The 18364-nt window shown below is 42.3% G+C and overlaps 1 protein-coding gene across 4 annotated transcripts in view; it reads left to right on the forward strand.

The window, feature by feature from the left end:
- Positions 1-18364, forward strand: part of PROX1 (prospero homeobox 1) — a 52940-nt gene that overhangs the window by 554 nt on the left and 34022 nt on the right. For 2 of the 4 annotated variants that reach the window (XM_059674849.1, XM_059674852.1), the window contains exons 2-4: positions 111-217; positions 8194-9985; positions 17365-17472. In XM_059674849.1, the coding sequence (XP_059530832.1) occupies positions 8261-9985; positions 17365-17472 (1833 nt within the window). In that variant the 5' untranslated portion in view covers positions 111-217; positions 8194-8260. Of the gene's footprint in view, positions 1-13; positions 218-665; positions 799-8193; positions 9986-17364; positions 17473-18364 lie in introns of those variants that run through there. The other 2 variants (XM_059674851.1, XM_059674850.1) reach the window with 2 other exon arrangements.

Raw genomic sequence — 18364 nt, forward strand, 5'->3', positions numbered from 1 at the left:
CCTCCCCTTTTCCAGAGCCACTTGTGCTGGCTTGTTCTTCAATGGGAAGAAAAGAGAGACTCCCCGGACTTAGACGCGTGTCAACATCTTTTTTTTTTCTCTCCCCCCAGGAGAAAATGGTGTTATTTAAATGAACCAGAAGAAAACCGCCTGCAACACGGTTTCTGAGCAGGAGCCTCCGTGGAACTCCGCGCTCCGCTCTCCCCAGTTCCGAAGAGTAAGTGATCCGCTCGCTCGGCTTTTATTTCTTTCTCTTTCCCGCTGGTGGCCGGGGTTGGCGGTGGCGGTGGCGATGTGGGGGGGGGGAGGCTGGCAGTGCTGGACTTGGCGCTGATCTTGTCACCTTTTGTGTCCCGGGCTGGGGTGCGCGGGGGCGCCCGCTTCCTTTCCTCTTTCTCTCGCCCTCGCTTCTCTGGAGAGAGGGCCCCGGGGAGACATGGGGTCGCTTTTTGTTCGTCCGGATCCCCGCTTTCCGCCGAGCCTCATCCTTCCCGTGTCCCCGGTGAAAACTCCTGGGCCAGCCCCCACGTCCCTTCTCTTTGTCTACTTTATTACAGCTGCCTTTCTTCCAGGCTCTTCCAATTTGCTTGTCATTTGCATACCTTTCACTTCTCCTTTTTAACCCCGGCGGAGGGCCAGGGAGCAGGGAGGTGGGGAGAGGGCAGAGGGGGCGCTCTGTTACTTTCCTCTCCCAACGCCGTGGTAGCCGAAATGTTGAAATCGGGGTTGGATCGGTGGAGAGATGGTCCCGGGCAATGAGCGCGGCGCCCCCCTCTCCTGAGCTCCAGGAAACCCGGGGTAGGTCAAGTTGAGTGGGGTCAGGCCGCCCCGGGAGCCTGGAGGGGTCGTGGGGCAGAGGGATGGGTGCCCCAGCGCCGCGGGAGGACCCCCAGATCGCGCTCGGGTGGGGGGTGTTCTTGGGCAGCGGACTCGCGAGGCCCAGGCTCTCGCAGTCATCGCTGGCAGCCTGTGGTGTTGGGCCGCTGGGATCGCGTCCTGGCTGGGTGGTACCTACAGTTTTGCCCCAGTTTGGAGGACTGGGGTGGAAGGAAAGGAGAGTGAGGGTAATTGTTAGTGGGAAGAAGAGTGAGGAGGGGCGGGAAGAGCTGCTATCTTGCCTGAACAGGCAGGGAGGGGGCGGCCGGGGGGGTCTGAGGGTGGGCGGCGGGGTTGAGGGGAGACATCACCCAAAGTCCAGTTTAGCGAGTTGTTGGTTGCAGTGCTGTGCTGGCCAGTTACTCCTCCTGCTAAAGCTGAACGCTGCTGGAGAGTGTGGCTTTGGGATGGGGGAGTAGATTTTGAGAGACTGGAGGTCTCCCACCCCCTTTCAGCACTTTGGGAGTGGAGTCCTCCAGGCCGATGGAGAAAAGGAGAAGGCAGGTGTAGGCAGTCGTCTTAAATAGCCCAAGGAGGCAGGTAGGAGTGTGACACTGCTGCTGTTCTTGGCAGTCCAGAACCCGACTCCGCCTGGGGGGAGGCTGGGAACTCACCTGCTTGTTTTAATTTTTCCAAGAAGGTCTGTGTTGTCTCCTTGAGCTTATAAAAACAGACCAAGTACAGGATGGCCTTCTCTCAAAGTCAAGGCTGGAAGTTTCTTCTCTTGTCTCTCTCTCTCTCTCTCTCTCTCTCTCTCTCTCTCTCTCTCTCTCTCTCTCTCTCTCCACCTATATCCTCCCATAAAAATAAAAAAAAAAAAATCCCTTTCCTAAACTAGGTAGGCAGAGGTCTATTAGCAGAATGCGCATGAGCAGGGCCTGACAGGTGTGTTATGTCAAGAAAGACAGGTGCAAATTTCCTCTGTGTCTGTGTGTGTCTGTGCAGTTCCAGACCACAATGCGTGCCCCGGGGTTGTAGAGATTTATGAATTTATGGTTGCCCTGGTTAATAGGATTGTCCAGGCTAATGGGAATGGGCTGTTGTTATGTTTTGAGCCCTTGCCATGGGAGTTCTTTGGTTGAGGGTTGGGGACACGTTTGTGTGTGTGTGTGTTTATTTTTCTTAAGGATGTTGGCAGGCGGCTGCTGGGGCTGTGTCTCAGGCTTCTGTCTGCCAGGCGGCTGAAAGTACCCCCACTTCAGGCAGCAGGTGAAGGGAGATTGACTTTCCCTTCGCTTCCGTCCGTGTATGTCTGTCTCCCAGGTCTGTGGAGGGAGGGGGTGAGGGCTGTCTTTTGTGTGTGTGTGTGTGTGTGTGTGTGTTTTGGACAGCCGTGGGTGATGTGTGTTAACTGCCAAGAATACCAAAGTCGGTTTGGAAGTGTTACTGTTGTGAAAGCGTATCTTTTTAGTGTGCTTTCTCTCTGCCCAGAAAGAATAGGTATGTGCATGAACTCTTTCAAGTCATATGTTAAATATTCTCATAAAGTAGAATGAGCCTGTCATTGTACCAGACATGTGCCAGATGTCCTAGTTATTACTTTGATGGGGAAGGGAAATCTCAAGTACGTGAGAGGTAAATGCTTTTCTGTCGGATGCAAGATGCGGGCAGTCAGTTCTATGAAGAGTTCCTTACAAGAACTTCTGAGTATTTTCGAAATGAAATGGGCTGTACGTGGTGGGGAAGTCAAAGGGGAGTATTTGGGTTAACCTGTCCATGCAACATAACATGGCTATGTTTATGTAATGGTAACACAGACGAAGGTAAGGACTGTGTCTTAATGCGTGAGGGAAGATGTTGAGAATTCAATGTAAGCACTGTATCTGGATTCTTAATACTTGATCTTTACATTTTTTTCTTTACACAGGTTACTACTTGAGTTGCATAGAATTAGGTTGGATGGTGGATGGTTTTTGTTGGTTTTGTTGCTTGGGCGATGCTCATTGTTTCATGAAAATGAGATATGTGCCATTTATTCTTTCGACTTAAACATCAAAGTTTCCCTCCAATACTTTCCTTGGATGGTTTTGAAGTTCTTTCATAATTAAAATGTCCTCTATGGATATGTTCTGCTTATTTTTAATAGGGGTTATCTGTGCTTGGCACTTATTGATATTTTTATGTGTCCATTATGCAGAATTCTGTTTAGTTTAATCACCACCTTGTGGGGAAAAAGTCACGCATACATAACATGCATCTTTGTTCCCACTTTATTCATTTCCTAGCATCGGCCCTCTACAAGTGGCACTTGCGATCTTAAAACATAAGGTAGCTGCCAGGTTGGCTGTTTATTTGTTCAAAGTGCAAATAGGCCTTTTTCCCTTGAATTTCTTGTATCATTTCGGGAATTGTCTTGCATTTGCAACTTATTATATGAGAAATTTTTTAGGTTCAGGATTAACAAAAGAAATTATAAAATGTCACTGATTTCATAATATGAAGGTGGATTGTGCATGCTATGTTGTTACAGGATTCTAATTAAGTACCTGTATAAATTGGAAAGGACATATACACAAGGGATTTCTCAAATCTTATTGCCTAGTGTATTCTAAAGCTTCGGAGGACGTTTAGAGTATTTTAAATTTCAACAGAAAAAAAAATGTGTCTTTTCTTGAGATTACTTCTCACTCTGATTTACTAACTCAGTGAATTATTACTCTTTAATTAAGTAGAAAAAATATTTTAGGCACGTCTCAGAAAATGTTCTGTGTTCACTTTACTGGTGAAAAATGTATGGAATTTTTGATAGGATGGAGGAATTTTAAATGAAATGGTTATGATTTGAGAACTCTATGATGAGAGGAAATTTTAAAATCTGATATAAGGTTTTGACAATGCAATCTCAGTTCATTGGAATATTAACTTACGCCAAGTGAGTTCTTCAGAATAAACAAAAGGTTTTCTTAACCTGCTAGTAGGTAGAAACACTTCCAAAGGAAAAGTTGCTAATTAGCAAAAATGAAGGGGACAGTGAAGGGACAGCTTAGAGATTTTGGGGAAGGTGGAAGCTATCTAAATCAAATCATCAGATTCCTCCCCCCCCCTTTGAATTACTGATTCCCAGATTAATTTATTGATGATATTCCATTTGAAATTTCATAACCAGGTTGATCCAAGTAGATGAGGGGCCCATTCAAAGGTTTTCTAAAAGAAGCAAAGTGTAAGCCTGAGCAATTTCTTAAGAAAATTTTTTTTTTTTATCAACAAAGACAGATAATCTAAAGAATCCAAACAGGAAACCATGCCAACCTTACAATTCCCCTGCCTCACAAGAGACTTGTCTGAACTATCTGGATAATTACTGTAATGAAACACGTCTTTGTCCAGAATAAGGACTCCAGGTAGAAGCATAAAAGTTGCACTCTCCTCCCCCCAAATAAGTTCTTGATTAAAGTCAGAGCACTTTACCACTTTCTACTTCACACTAGAGTGTTCCTTAAAAATTCTTCACAGAAAATTCTTCTCTGCTAACATTAAGTCATCAGCTTCCTTAGGATTATGTTAAATAGAATGTCAGATCACTCCAATTTTAATTAAGAATCTTTTGGAGTAATTAAAATCAGACCTGATTATACCTGGATATTTATTCTTGTATTTTACTAGAAGGAATCTGCTATGCTAAGATATCCGTTGCATAGGAATTATTAGAGCATTGGTGCCAAATGGTACAACAAAAATATTTAATAGTGAAAAATATTCTCTATAGATGTTCAACTTAATTAATGAGGAGTTTACAGGAATAGATTATGTATATCGAATCACCAATACATTTGAGTTCAAATTCAACATCAGTAATATTCTGCATACTGGCTGATACTTATGTTCACCCCTGCTGAACAGGAGGTTTCAGGTTGCCTGGTTAAACTTAAAATTAATGTTGAAATTAAAATACAAGATGACAATAATGCTGGGGAAAATAGAAGATAGCAGGAAAATAGGAAGACCAAATATGAGATGGATTAGTTCCATAAAAGAAGCCATAGGCAGGAGTCTACAGAAGCTGTGCAGGGCTGTTGAGGACTGGACATTTTGGTCATCACTCATTCATAAGGTCTCCAAGAGTTGGAGCCGACTTAACGGCACATACCACACACAAGAATCAATAATAATTGTAGCTGAGACATTGTGGCTTAGTACATACGTTGAAAAATAAAGGACTTTTAAAAAATATTAATGGACAGGACAATATCAGTGATAAAGTCATTCTATAGCATTCTCTAAATTCTGAATTGGGAAGTCATGGAAGTGCTTTGAAAGTATTTTCAAGTGATTTAATTTACATTATGCTCATTTAACTGTGTTTCTTATGTGGTAAATGTGTGTGTGTGTGTGTGTGTGTGTATATATATATATATTATATATATATATATATATATATATATATATATATATATATATATATATATATCCTGTTTATGAAACATTATGCTAGTAAAATACTGTGTCAACTAGTTATAATTATTTAATCTTGCCCATAGCCTCCATAGATTATAAACCTAAAGTGCACTAGTACAATTATTTCTAAGTTTAGGTCCAAGCTATATGGAGAGAGATATTTCCTCTATTAAATATAATCCCTTGTCTTGCTCGATTATATAATTTTTACCATTTGTTTCATCCTATTTATTATATCTCAGCTGGATATCGTACAACAGGACCTAAAAGTAATTAAATTCTCTTAGCACACAACAGAAACGGATCATTACTTAGTCTAAAAATGCTGACTGGTTGAAAGAGAAATGCAAAAAAACAACAACACAGAGTAGTTGGGTGAATTTCGAGGAAGTTACAGGTTAGCTTTCTCTTAAAGGATCCAACAAGCATGTGTACCACTCTTCTCCGCTGAAGACGAGAATATCATTTCTTTCCACCTTAGGAAGAGCACAGCCCTCCTCGGGGCTCTGGCAGGAGGCAGGGGTGCAGCTGTTGAGACCTAGGCTCCAGGAGAGGAAGTGCAGTTGACTCCGAGGAAAATGGCAGCTGGGAAAGGAAGGATGCCTGGGGATGACCTTGTGCTCATCTCTTACACAGCCTGTCACTTCTGAGCCTCTGGTGCAGAGGTGCTCTTCCCAGAGCAGGGACGGGGAGGGGCAAAATCCCGTTTGGGTGTGAAGGTGAACGGGGAGAAAAACACTGCAGAAAGTTGGGTCCGTGTGTTGATGGGAGATCCGTGTGTTTTTCAGGTGATGTTAAAGAGAAAAGGATTTGCACACAAAAAGAAAAGAAGTAAATTTTTAAAAATAATGGCAATGAGCTCTACTTTTAGAAAGCTGATCTGCAGGCAGAAAAGACCTCTCCCTCCATATGCAAGTCTTTCTGAGAAATAATTCATCTTTTTTTCTTGTTTGTCTCAGTCTTTCCTCCTTTTTTCCTCCCACCTGACAGCTCCACCGGATTTATGAGATCTAACGTGTTAGTGAGAGACCTGTCATTGCATCTTTCTGAAACCAATTTTATTAGTAATGTGTGAGGAGTCCGATTATTCCAAATTTGACGTTGAACTCAATGTTGAAGTTATTAAGGCTTGTTTCCATGCTAAATTCAGGAAATTTTATCTTGAGGCATATAAAAAGTATTTTATTCACAACCATACAAATATGTATGTGTATATACATATTTATATACATAAACACATATATGTATACACACACCTATATGAAGAGGCATCATACTGCTTCCACGATATTCTAAAACAGGCTCTTTTAAAACGTTGTAGCTTCATACAGAAACCAGAAGCCAGGTCTGCATGATGAAATCTTTCTCGCTTAAAAAAAAACAAACATGCTGCCATCTAAGCATTGAGCATTTTCTTGATTTTTACAGGCTATTTCATGCTGAAATCATGCCTATTTGCATGGATAGTCATTCTTTAAAACTAGCCACAGATGCAGTCCTAGGGAGCACGTAGATGTTTTCACAGGTGAACCGAAAGAGATGGGAGCGGTTCCAAGCACTCCGCACGCTGCCTTTGGCAATGGACCCTGTTATTGTGAAGATGTGCTCTGTTAAGCAAACGTGAAGTTTAATATTAGATCAACCCTGGGTGAAAAAAATATTCTCATTTTCTCCATAAAATGTTAATTGTAAGCAAAAAAAGATGTGACATCTTACATTTATGCCAAATTTGGGGTTAGCATCACTAGTTAATAAGTCACAAAATATGTCAACTACCTTTTATAAAATGCAAGGAGGGATCTTCTCTTTTTTACCTTGTGTTCCCAAGAAACAATGGAAGTTCGAATGCAGAGAAGGTATTTCCTTTCTCACATATATTGGAGTGATGTTATTTTTTTTCTTCTTCATACATCTTTTTTTTGGGGGGTCTTTATTTCTGTGTGTTTTTTCTTAAATACAGCATATGAAATAAGATTCACAAGTGGTGTATGTTAAAGAGTTTCTTTAAGCATGGAAGTATTATTGTGGCCGATTTTAACAGAAAAAAACTAGTCCTGAAGATATATTTATCCTTGCCTAATTCAATTTATTGATTTCTTAAATGTAACAACTCGTTCTTTTGCAGTGAGTTCGGCTTGATAATAATTTAAGTAATCAGAAGGGCATCATGAAAATTTATAAATAGTCTCATACTTACATTAAAAAGCCCAAAAGATATCATCTTCAAAAGTGATTTTACTAATAAAAATGCATCTCTATGCTAAATAAGCAGACTTGTAATAGGAGTATTTTTGCAGTGATTTCATTGTGAAATTGACCATTTCTGTTGGAAAGATGCTGAAGGGGCTCTACTCATTTCATTTGACAAAAATATTTTAAAATTTGGTAATAAAGGGTGTGATTTAAATATTTGCATTTACTTTAGTGTTCTTTTCATGGCCTTAAAAATCACAATAATTTCAATGCAGAAATGGAATTTTGCATCCCAATTTCACACAGCCTCAAAATTTAATCCTATTTCTTAAGTATCGCCCACTTGCATCTTCTTTTGTAATGTGAATCTGAATGCCCCAAAATTTAATCAATTGGTTGTCAGAGGCTGTGTACTTATAATCTACTATTTCTTCTGAGAATAAACAGTATCATTTTAGGCATTTGTGAAAGAGAATCATATTACTGGTGCTTAAGCAGTTTTTGCTTTTTTTTTTTTTTTTTTTTTTAATCTTAATCCATCTTAAACCAGTGGAGCAGAAATATTTAAAAATGTTTCATTTCAAGCAGAGTGCATAATAAATTGCAATAATTGTAATGCGCCATAAATCCCAGAGCCTATGCATTTTGTATTTGATTCAGGATTGAGGTCAGGAAATTTGGAGAAATTTAAAGAAAATGATTCATCAGTCCTTTTGTTCTGTTGGCCAGGGTCCCGGGATTCTTGAGCTGTGCCCAGCTGACGAGCTTTTGAAGATGGCACAATAACTGCCCAGTGATGCCTGACCATGACAGCACAGCCCTCTTAAGCCGGCAGACCAAGAGGAGAAGAGTTGACATTGGAGTGAAAAGGACGGTAGGGACAGCATCTGCATTTTTTGCGAAGGCGAGAGCCACGTTTTTTAGTGCTATGAATCCCCAAGGCTCCGAGCAGGACGTTGAGTATTCAGTGGTGCAGCATGCAGATGGGGAGAAGTCAAATGTGCTCCGCAAGCTGCTGAAGAGGGCGAACTCGTATGAAGATGCCATGATGCCTTTTCCAGGAGCAACCATCATTTCCCAGCTGTTGAAAAATAACATGAACAAAAATGGTGGCACGGAGCCCAGTTTCCAAGCGAGCGGTCTCTCTAGCACAGGCTCCGAAGTACAGCAGGAGGATATATGCAGCAACTCTTCAAGAGACAGCCCCCCAGAGTGTCTTTCCCCCTTTGGCAGGCCTACTATGAGCCAGTTTGATATGGATCGCTTATGTGACGAGCACCTGAGAGCAAAGCGCGCCCGGGTGGAGAATATCATTCGGGGTATGAGCCATTCCCCCAGTGTGGCGTTAAGGGGCAATGAAAATGAAAGAGAGATGGCCCCGCAGCCCGCGAGTCCCCGAGAAAGTTACAGAGAAAACAAACGCAAGCAGAAGCTGCCCCAGCAGCAGCAGCAGAGCTTCCAGCAGCTGGTTTCAGCCCGAAAAGAACAGAAGCGAGAGGAGCGCCGACAGCTGAAACAGCAGCTGGAGGACATGCAGAAACAGCTGCGCCAGCTGCAGGAAAAGTTCTACCAAATCTATGACAGCACTGATTCTGAAAATGATGAAGATGGTAACCTGTCTGAAGACAGCATGCGCTCGGAGATGCTGGAGGCCCGGGCCCAGGACTCCGTAGGGAGGTCAGATAATGAGATGTGCGAGCTAGACCCGGGACAGTTCATTGACCGAGCCCGAGCCCTGATCAGGGAGCAGGAAATGGCCGAAAACAAGCCCAAGCGAGAAGGCAACAACAAAGAGAGAGACCACGGGCCAAACTCCTTACAACCAGAAGGCAAACATTTGGCCGAGACCTTGAAACAGGAACTGAACTCTGCCATGTCGCAAGTTGTGGACACTGTGGTCAAAGTCTTTTCGGCCAAACCCTCCCGCCAGGTTCCTCAGGTCTTCCCCCCTCTCCAGATCCCCCAGGCCAGATTCGCAGTCAACGGGGAGAACCACAATTTCCACACCGCCAACCAGCGCCTGCAGTGCTTTGGCGACGTCATCATTCCGAACCCCCTGGACACCTTTGGCAACGTGCAGATGCCCGGTTCCACAGACCAGACAGAAGCGCTGCCCCTGGTGGTCCGCAAAAACTCATCTGACCAGTCTGCCTCCGGCCCTCCCACCGGCGGCCACCACCAGCCCCTGCACCAGTCACCTCTCTCTGCCACTGCAGGCTTCACCGCATCCACCTTCCGCCACCCCTTCCCCCTGCCCTTGATGGCCTACCCATTTCAGGGTCCATTAGGTGCTCCCTCTGGCTCCTTCTCGGGAAAAGACAGAGTGTCTCCTGAATCCTTGGACTTAACCAGGGAGACGACGAGTCTGAGGACCAAGATGTCATCCCACCATCTGAGCCACCACCCTTGTTCACCAGCACACCCACCCAGCACGGCGGAAGGGCTCTCCTTGTCCCTCATCAAGTCCGAGTGTGGCGATCTTCAAGACATGTCCGAAATCTCACCTTATTCGGGAAGTGCAATATCCTTTTATTTTCCCCTCAAGGAAAACCAAACAATACAAGGGCTTCCCAAAGGGTCAGGTTTACAGCATATGTAGAATAATGTAGGTTAGCATCTTCTTAAGAATTCAATCTTTCCTGTTACTCAAAGTAATATGCTTTTATCAACAGGCCTGTGGCACTTCTAATGGCACAAAACCTCCCCACTAAACCAACATCCTTGCAATTTTTACAAGTTGTGAACTGCCCCAAAGAACTGGTATTTAATATATGCATTATCAGCAGTGTCTTTCTGCTGTTCTTCCTGTATTCTCTTCTTAACGCTTTTAAAAAAATTTCACTTATTTATTTTAAATAAAATTTACTTATTTATTTTGATATTTTATTGATTTCAGAGAGGAAGGGAGAGTTAGAAACAGCAATGATGAGAGATAACCATCGATCAGCTGCCTCCTACACACCCCACATTGGGCATTAAGCCTGCAACCGGGGCATGTGCCCTGACTGGGAATTGAATCGTGACCTCCTGCTTAACCACTGAGCCATACCTGCTGAGCTTAAATATATTTTTATTGATTTCAGAGAGGAAGGGAGAGGGGAGAGATAGAAACATCAATGATGAGAGAGAATCATTGATTGGCTGCCTCCTGCATGCCCCCTACTGGGGATAGAGCCTGAAACCCTGGCATGTGCCCTTGACCTGGGACCCTATAGTCCGCAGGCCGATGCTCTATCCGCCGAGCCAAACCAGCGGGGCTACCTTTTTTTTTTTTTTTTTTTTTTTAAAAAAAGAGTAAAATCAGAGATAGAAAAATATCTCATTGTGATATTGAATTCTATCAGAGAGACAATTTTTAGGAGATAGTAAGTTTCATAATGGAGTGAAAAGTCAGTTTTAGATCCCAGATGCCGTAAGAATTCTCCCTTGAAGCCCTGAACAGGCTCCTGGGCCCTTTAAAGAAGGCTTGATTCAGTCTGATGAAGAGCACTGTGCTGGGGGGAGGAAGAGGGATGTGGGAGGGGAGGTGGATTCTCCCTTTAATCCTGAAGTGAGACGTGGTTTTTTAAAGGAAATACACAGGTACTGATTTATTCCGACGGCATCCGTCTCTCGTTCACCAAGGTCTGTTCTTGGGGGCTGGTGCAGCTGCCTCCCATGCATGATTAACCCCTGTTCAGCCATACACAGAAATCTTTTGTCCTAACATACACAAAGCAAATTATTTTGGAAAGCGAGAGAGCACAATTCAATATAAAACTCAAGCTGTATCCGACTTAAAAATGGCTCTTTTTATGACTCTTTTTATTTTGAACCCGACTTTGATGTAGAGATGCCAGTTATATATTTTATTGGTTCTGTCCTGCACTCTGGCTATTTTTAATTGATGATTTTTTTCTCTCTCTCTGTAAATTGGTCCTTGCAGTAAATTCTTAAGAATCTTGTGGTCATGGGTGTTCTGGGGCTGTAGACTAGTAGCTTTGGGGGGCAGGTCAGGCATGTTTCTCTTATAATAAATTGCCATATGGATATAAAATTTAGCAATAAAGTTGGCTGTTGCTAAATTAAGGATTTTGAGCAATTGTCTTGATGACTGGAAATTGACATTTTAGTATGAGAACCCACTCAAGAGGCTGCCACTTGAATGCAGAGTCCCAGCTCTGGTGGAAATGTGTTTTCTCAGGTAGTGAAGGTCGTCCTTCCAGCTAAATCTTAGGATACTGGGGAAGATTTCTGATAAGGCGAGTGGGAGACACTAGTAGGAGATCCACGTGGGCAGTTAACAGAGTCTCTTTCCATGGTGAGGAAGAAGAGAATCATGTTGTGAGAGATATCAAGGGAAAGATGTTGAGGACCTAGCTTTATAAATAGAAACAGAGTCTTTGGTTTCAGATTTAACTTCTACCATTCAAAGCCTTAAAATCGAACCCATTGGTCATGAATCAAAGCTGTGCCAAGCACCATACCAGGCAATAAACAATCAGAATGATTGGATTATAGCTATTGGTGATGAGAAAGGCAAAGTAAGAAGACACAAGGACTGGATTTTTTTTTTTTTTTTTACCCTTTGTAGGAAGAGCATCTTCCAAAGTTCATACCGGGCCACTGTCCAAAGCTAGACCCCATCTCTCCAGAGATCCTCTAGTTCATTTGAAGCCAATAGTAGTGATGGTGGGTTCTCTCTCTCTGTCTCTGAAACACACACACACACACACACACCCCAGAAAGGGACATGCCTAGTTTGGTGAATATTTGAATCCAGGTTTCAAAGTCTTGTAAAGTCCATATTAAACTCTTTAACTCAAGATGCCTGTTTATGGTGTTTTGTTTTGTTTTTTCAATTAGACTTGTCATTTATAACCAGATAATTTTCTGCTTTTGTTTTTTTTTTTAAAGTAAGTTGGGTCTTCTAGAAAAAAAATATTTTTGATTGCTTTAAGCGTTGGCCATGCTCATTGTCTCACCCTCTCTAAATCTCCTGAGGAGTTTTAAGGATTTGAATGGAAAGAAGTTCCTTTTATTTCTACGCGTATCAAAGGCTTTAAAGAGAATATAGTTGCTTTTTCTTCAGATGAATAACTTCTCTCTCCTACCAATATGAGGTTCTGTTGAACGATGGTGGTTCGGAAACACCTGTGTTCATATGAAATGTTAGTTGCTTTACCTGGAGGTCTTTCTTTTGTGTAGCTAAATAATTGGACCACTTGTTGCAAGTAATGACTACATTTCCCACCTTCTAGCTTTCTACCCTCTGCCTCTTTCTCTTTCCCCTCTACCACATCGTACTTTTAACCATTTATCTCATTGATGCATTATTTCTTAGGAAGGCAATAGGCAAGCAACCTTTTCTTTTTAATATATTTTTACTGATTTCAGAGAGGAAGGGAGAGGGAGAGATAGAAACATCCATGATAAGAGAGAATCACTGATAAGCTGCCTCCTGCACGCCCCCCCCCCCCACTGGGATTGAGCCTGCAACCTGGGTATGTACCCTGACTGGGAATCGAACCCTTGACCTCCTGGTTCATAGGTCAATGCTCAACCACTCAGCAACACTGGCCAGGCAAGCAACCTTTTCTATTGTCCACATAATTCTGAAGCCAGTGAGAATCTGCATGTTTGTTGGGAAACTGGACCCACTTTTGTCCTCTCTTCATCCTTGCATGGAAGCGAGTTCTTCCTCTGTGTGTAGGCAAAATTCTCAAGCATTTAAAGAAATCTCTAGGAATCACACTGAGTGGTGTCTTACTTCAGTTGTATGGAGGTAAGCACATATTTGAACCTGTAGTCACTCATGTTGAAAAGGTCAGTAGCAATGAGATGAAATGGTACCACTATCATCGTCCTTATTATGTTTTTATTTTTAGTTCACGGGTTTCCAAGTTGTGATGAATAATTTCTTAAGCAACAATTATTTCCTACTCAAAAGGGCATCATCTGTTTCTCTGGACAAAGTAGCTCAGACAAGAACTACTGAGAACACCAGCTTACCAGAGAAATCCACTTAAGTTCAGCACATTAAGCACATGTGTTCTAGGAGGGAGGACAGTGCCTTGTTCTCCCTTCTAACAGAAAGGAAATGGTGAACGTGTGCATGTTCAACTGAATGTCAGTGCACCTGCTCACGTCTTGGGCATAAAAAATGTGTTCAGTATCTTTGCAAATGAATCTCTTTAATCAAATATTAAGTTTTATTCAAATTCCAAAAGAAACAGCCAGCCAATTGTTTTCCTCCATGGTGTTCCTTGTCATTCATCCTCTTTGCATCTCAAGAAAAATAGCCTTGTTGAGGCCTCAAACATTTGCATGCACCCAATTAAAGCCCAGGAGGATCATAAGCCTTTAAGACATGCAGGTGAAGACACACCCATTCTCTGTGTGGGCCCAGCTGTCCCTACTGGACTTTTAGGGACAATGTTAACGATACTTGAAGAAGTTTCGAAAGGAACACTGTCTAATAGGTTGAAATTAAAGTCTGACTGGAAAAGATGGATTAAAAATGAATTTCTGAGATGTGAAATAATCCATAGAAGTTGATCTTTGACATGTTTGGAAGCCTTATGGGACCATAGTGGTTATTTTCGCTGTAGGGAAACATGCCCTGCCATTGTGAAGTAAAATGAAAAAACATTCATCCCCCGGTTATGTGGAGCTTCTTAGAGAAGCAACAACTTCATTGCTCTATCACTATCACCAAGTGAGATCGTTTAGATCTTTGCTCCCCTGTTTTAGGTTTCCCTGGGGGGCCAGTGTCAGAACTATAGCAAGTCAGAGCAGAAGGAGAAAGCTGAAATTCTTTGGGTTCCTAAGAGGTTTAGAAAATGTAGGTAAGCAGTCCCAATCTGTTTGGTTGGACATGCAGCTTGTAAAATCTCTAGCCACAATTCAGAGCGAGAATTTTCTTCCTCCTGCCTCCACAACCTATTATTCTCCCATTTGCCTTTTTGCTGCCCCCGCTGCTCCTCCCGCTGCTGCGTGTAGGTAAGGTTATATTGTGCTTGGTAAACAGACAACACACATTCTCAGGTTGTTTGAACACCGCTTTAGATTCAGCTGTAGCACTCTACTTCTCTGATCTTTTATATTCCCCAGCAGATGTCTTTCATTAATTTATGGATTTATCATCTTTTCTTTTTCCCCTTTTTCTTTTTTCTTTTTTTTTTTTTTTACACCTGGCAGCTGTCTCAAGTTTCAGCAGTTATTGTCTATTTTGCATTACACATAGAATTGAATGTCATCTGTCTTCACAAAGCTATGGCTAAGAGAATTGAGGCAAAGCCACATGAGCTGCCTGGACAGATCTTGTTTGCGTTCCATCCCCCCTTCCCCTGCCCCCCGCTTTACCTCCTTAATATTTATTTGTGCTCATTTTCTTTCCTGGCCTTGAATGGAGCTTAGCTCGTGTTCGGTACAGCTGTATGTTTACTGAATCTATTCCATCATGAGTCATTGTGCGTGTGTAAGTATCCTGGAAACAGCTAGTGCTTTCTTGGAAGAACAGTTGCTTTTCAGCACAAGCACTTAAAAGGGAAATTAACCAATTGGTCAGTTCAGATTTATTTTGAGGAGGCAAAAAAAGGATTATCTAACTGTTGGCTTTTAAAGGTTTCATTAGCTATTTTTAATAGTTTATTAGAAACATCTATTTTATGGGAATTTTATCTCAATTACACGATGGGCGAGAGAGAAAGATTTATTCTGTGTTCCATTTCAACCGATCGATTCCAAGTATTACCAACAGGAAGCGTTTCAAAGCAAAAACAGACTTGAGAAATCAAATCAGAATAATTTTTTTTTTCATGAAATAAAAGCCTCTGCGTCCCCATCAAAATAAGATGGGAGTTGGCTTATCTTTTATATAAAAAGAATGAAACCATCTTTTAGCAAAAATGTAAATGTGTGGAAAGCTTCGGGAAGTTTCCGTGGCTCGCTGACCGTCTGGGAACCACAGCAAAACAATTTGTTTTGTATGAGGCCACACTGTGAGGGATTTGGGACTTTTCCCCCACTAAGAGTTAAATGTTCGAGGTTGTTTTAATGTAACTGTCTGAAAAAAAAAAAAGATTAGAACCCAGATCTGAGAATGTTTGTCGAAGTTTGGACTCGCCTAAAACTCTTATCATGAGGCAATAGGAGACAGCTTGCAACTATTATTTCACTTATCCATCTGGACAGATGGCCCTGAAGTAGGCTGTGCTCCTTTAGTCTTCTCTATCTGTCTAATGGAGGTTACTGGAGGGCCTTTCAGCTCTCTCCTTGGCACAAAAAGTATGTCAGTCATAAATTATCGTCTTTGTAATCATTAAGGATCTCCAACAAAAACACAAGTTCAGTTAAGCTGCTTTGGCTCACAGATCTAAAAAAATCAAAAATTTCTTGCTTCGGTGTTTATTTTCAGTGGAGAAAAATAAAGCCCAATATTTAACTCTTCTATTTACCAACCAAGGTGATCTTTCGCACAATTTGCATGATATTAAAGGGAATGCTAATCACCTTCTCAGCAGAATATTTGGCTAAACACCCTGTTAGAAGTAGTCAAGAGCTTATCAATATTAATTTGAGTCTGCTTCTGTAGTAGTAACTTTCTGGTTTCCCTCTGTCCTGAAAGATTGCTCGAGCTGTGCTTGATGGAGGTCATTTGGAAACCTTTCCCTTTCCGAAATATCTGTGCATATTTGACCTTTTTTGCATAAGGTGTGAAATTTCTGTTGGGTAGGAAATCTCTCTCTCTCTCTCTCTCTCTCTCACACACACACACACACACACACGCACACACGCACACACGCACACACGCATGCACATTTTCTTTTTTCCTAATTTTTACCAGACTCTCTTTTAAGAGAAAAATCCTTAGAGAAGCTTCTAGGAAGGACCCTTAATTGACCTTGTGGGGGACCACATTGATTTTCTCCACGTGCATCTTCATTTCTGATAAATTATAAAGCCATTAATTTGCTGAGGAAATGGCAGGGCCAGGCTGCGGCACAGATGTGACCAGGGCCGCCCCAGCTCCGAGTGTGCGGAGGAGTGCCAAGAATCCGGGCGAGAATCAGGAAGCCTGGATTGTTATGGTTAGCCTCATATTCTCTCGGGAACTGTTTTAGTTGCTGCTGTTTACAGATCTAAAAGGTAATGATGTTTCCAGATAAATAGGCCTTCTTATTTGGGGTAAGTGGCCATTTATTGATCTGCTAACCCACCGTTATTGATTTGTTAGCCCCAACCACTGTGCTACTCTCCAAGGAGTTAACTACAAATCCGGGAGAGGCAAATTGTACTTGGTCTTGGATCGTTGCTTTAACAAAAGCGACACTCCCTCTCCTCATTCTCTCTGTGCCAAAAGGACCCCTTCCCAAATTTAGCTATTATTTAAAAGGGAACAATTAAAAGGATACAACAATGAGATAGGAAGAAAGTGAGTCAAGACGCTCCATTACATTAGCGCTGAAAGGTAAAATGCGAAGCTTGCCTAACTGTTCAAAATAAATGCCTTTTGTGTTTTCATGCACATTAGGATAATAATTTGATGTAAACAGCAGAGTGTGGAGAGGAGAATAAACAGAACCATAATTGTGAAGAAGAAGAAAAAAAAAACTCTCATGATAAGAGTTGTGTAGCACGTGTTGGGTGCATTTGTCTCCTTAGCAACAAGTGAACGTATAGAGAGAGGGGCTCTGTTTTGCCACCCTCACCACAAAGTAGCCAAGATTCTGCAACTGAATTGTGCATCCTCGCCGTGAACGTTTGGCAATTTGTGACAGGCAATGGGCAGTTGGAGCAAGCGGCAGCAAGTCAGGGATGGATTCTGCGACTGCGTGGTGGGCCTCCAGACTCCCGGGGGTGGGAGGTGACTGGTCCCTGTGTTTAAAGCAATATTTTCCTTAACCAATTGCATCCTACATGCAGGAAGGATTGTCACCCAATCACTTGAAAAAAGCAAAGCTCATGTTCTTTTATACCCGTTACCCCAGCTCCAACATGCTGAAGACCTACTTCTCCGATGTAAAGGTAGGGACGTTTTGTGTTACTCATTTCCCCCCCCCCCCAATTTCTGTGCATGTTATCATGATTTGAGCTTTTGGGAGTTAACGGAGCTGAGTGTGGAGTCAGTTCATTGACACACCTGTGTTGTACTGATTTAATGCACTTGTCCTTCTGTCTAAAGCTGGGCCAGGCAAAGCCGCCCCCTGCGCGTTAAGACCACAGGACTGGTGTTAATAAGTCACATGGTTTCCATGGTAGTTGGGGAAACTTCGCCTCTGTCTTTATATGTCTTAGTAACTTCTTGGAAGAAATTTCAGCTGGTACTGAATGGATGTGCTTCAGGGGATGTTTTTTTCCCCTCCCCTCAGCAACAGTCGACTGTTTCTGTTTTATTTCTGTTTCCCCATATTTGTGCTTTTGAAAGCAAACTCTAGCACCTCTTTACCACCCCCCCACCCCCCGCCGAAAAGGAGCGTACATTGAAATTCTCTATGCAGTAGCTGCTTAAAAACAAAAGTGATGATTGTCTCTTATTTACAACTTAATTTGTTGTTGATGTAGAGTACACTGAGCATAAGGAGAATGAATAAAGTGACAGATTCAGGACACATTATTCAAATGAGGATATGAAAGCTGTCGGCCCTACAGCTGCAGCCTCCCTCATTCTACAGAATATGGGGACCTCCTGGTTCTGTGTGTGTGTTTGTGTGTGTGTGTGAGGGGGGGGGGGTTAAGTAATTGTTTGCATCAACTTGATGTTGTGTTAATCATCTGTAACTTTTTAAAACATAGATTGGGTTTTGATGATGATAATGGCACGCATGGTATCATTATCCAAGGATCTTGCTAAACATTACATTAGCTGAGATTAGTTTATTAGGGTTGGGTGCTTCCCCCCCCCTCCCCTTCCCACCCC

The sequence above is a fragment of the Myotis daubentonii genome, chromosome 18 (genome assembly GCF_963259705.1).
Source record: "Myotis daubentonii chromosome 18, mMyoDau2.1, whole genome shotgun sequence".
Lineage (NCBI taxonomy): Eukaryota > Metazoa > Chordata > Mammalia > Chiroptera > Vespertilionidae > Myotis > Myotis daubentonii.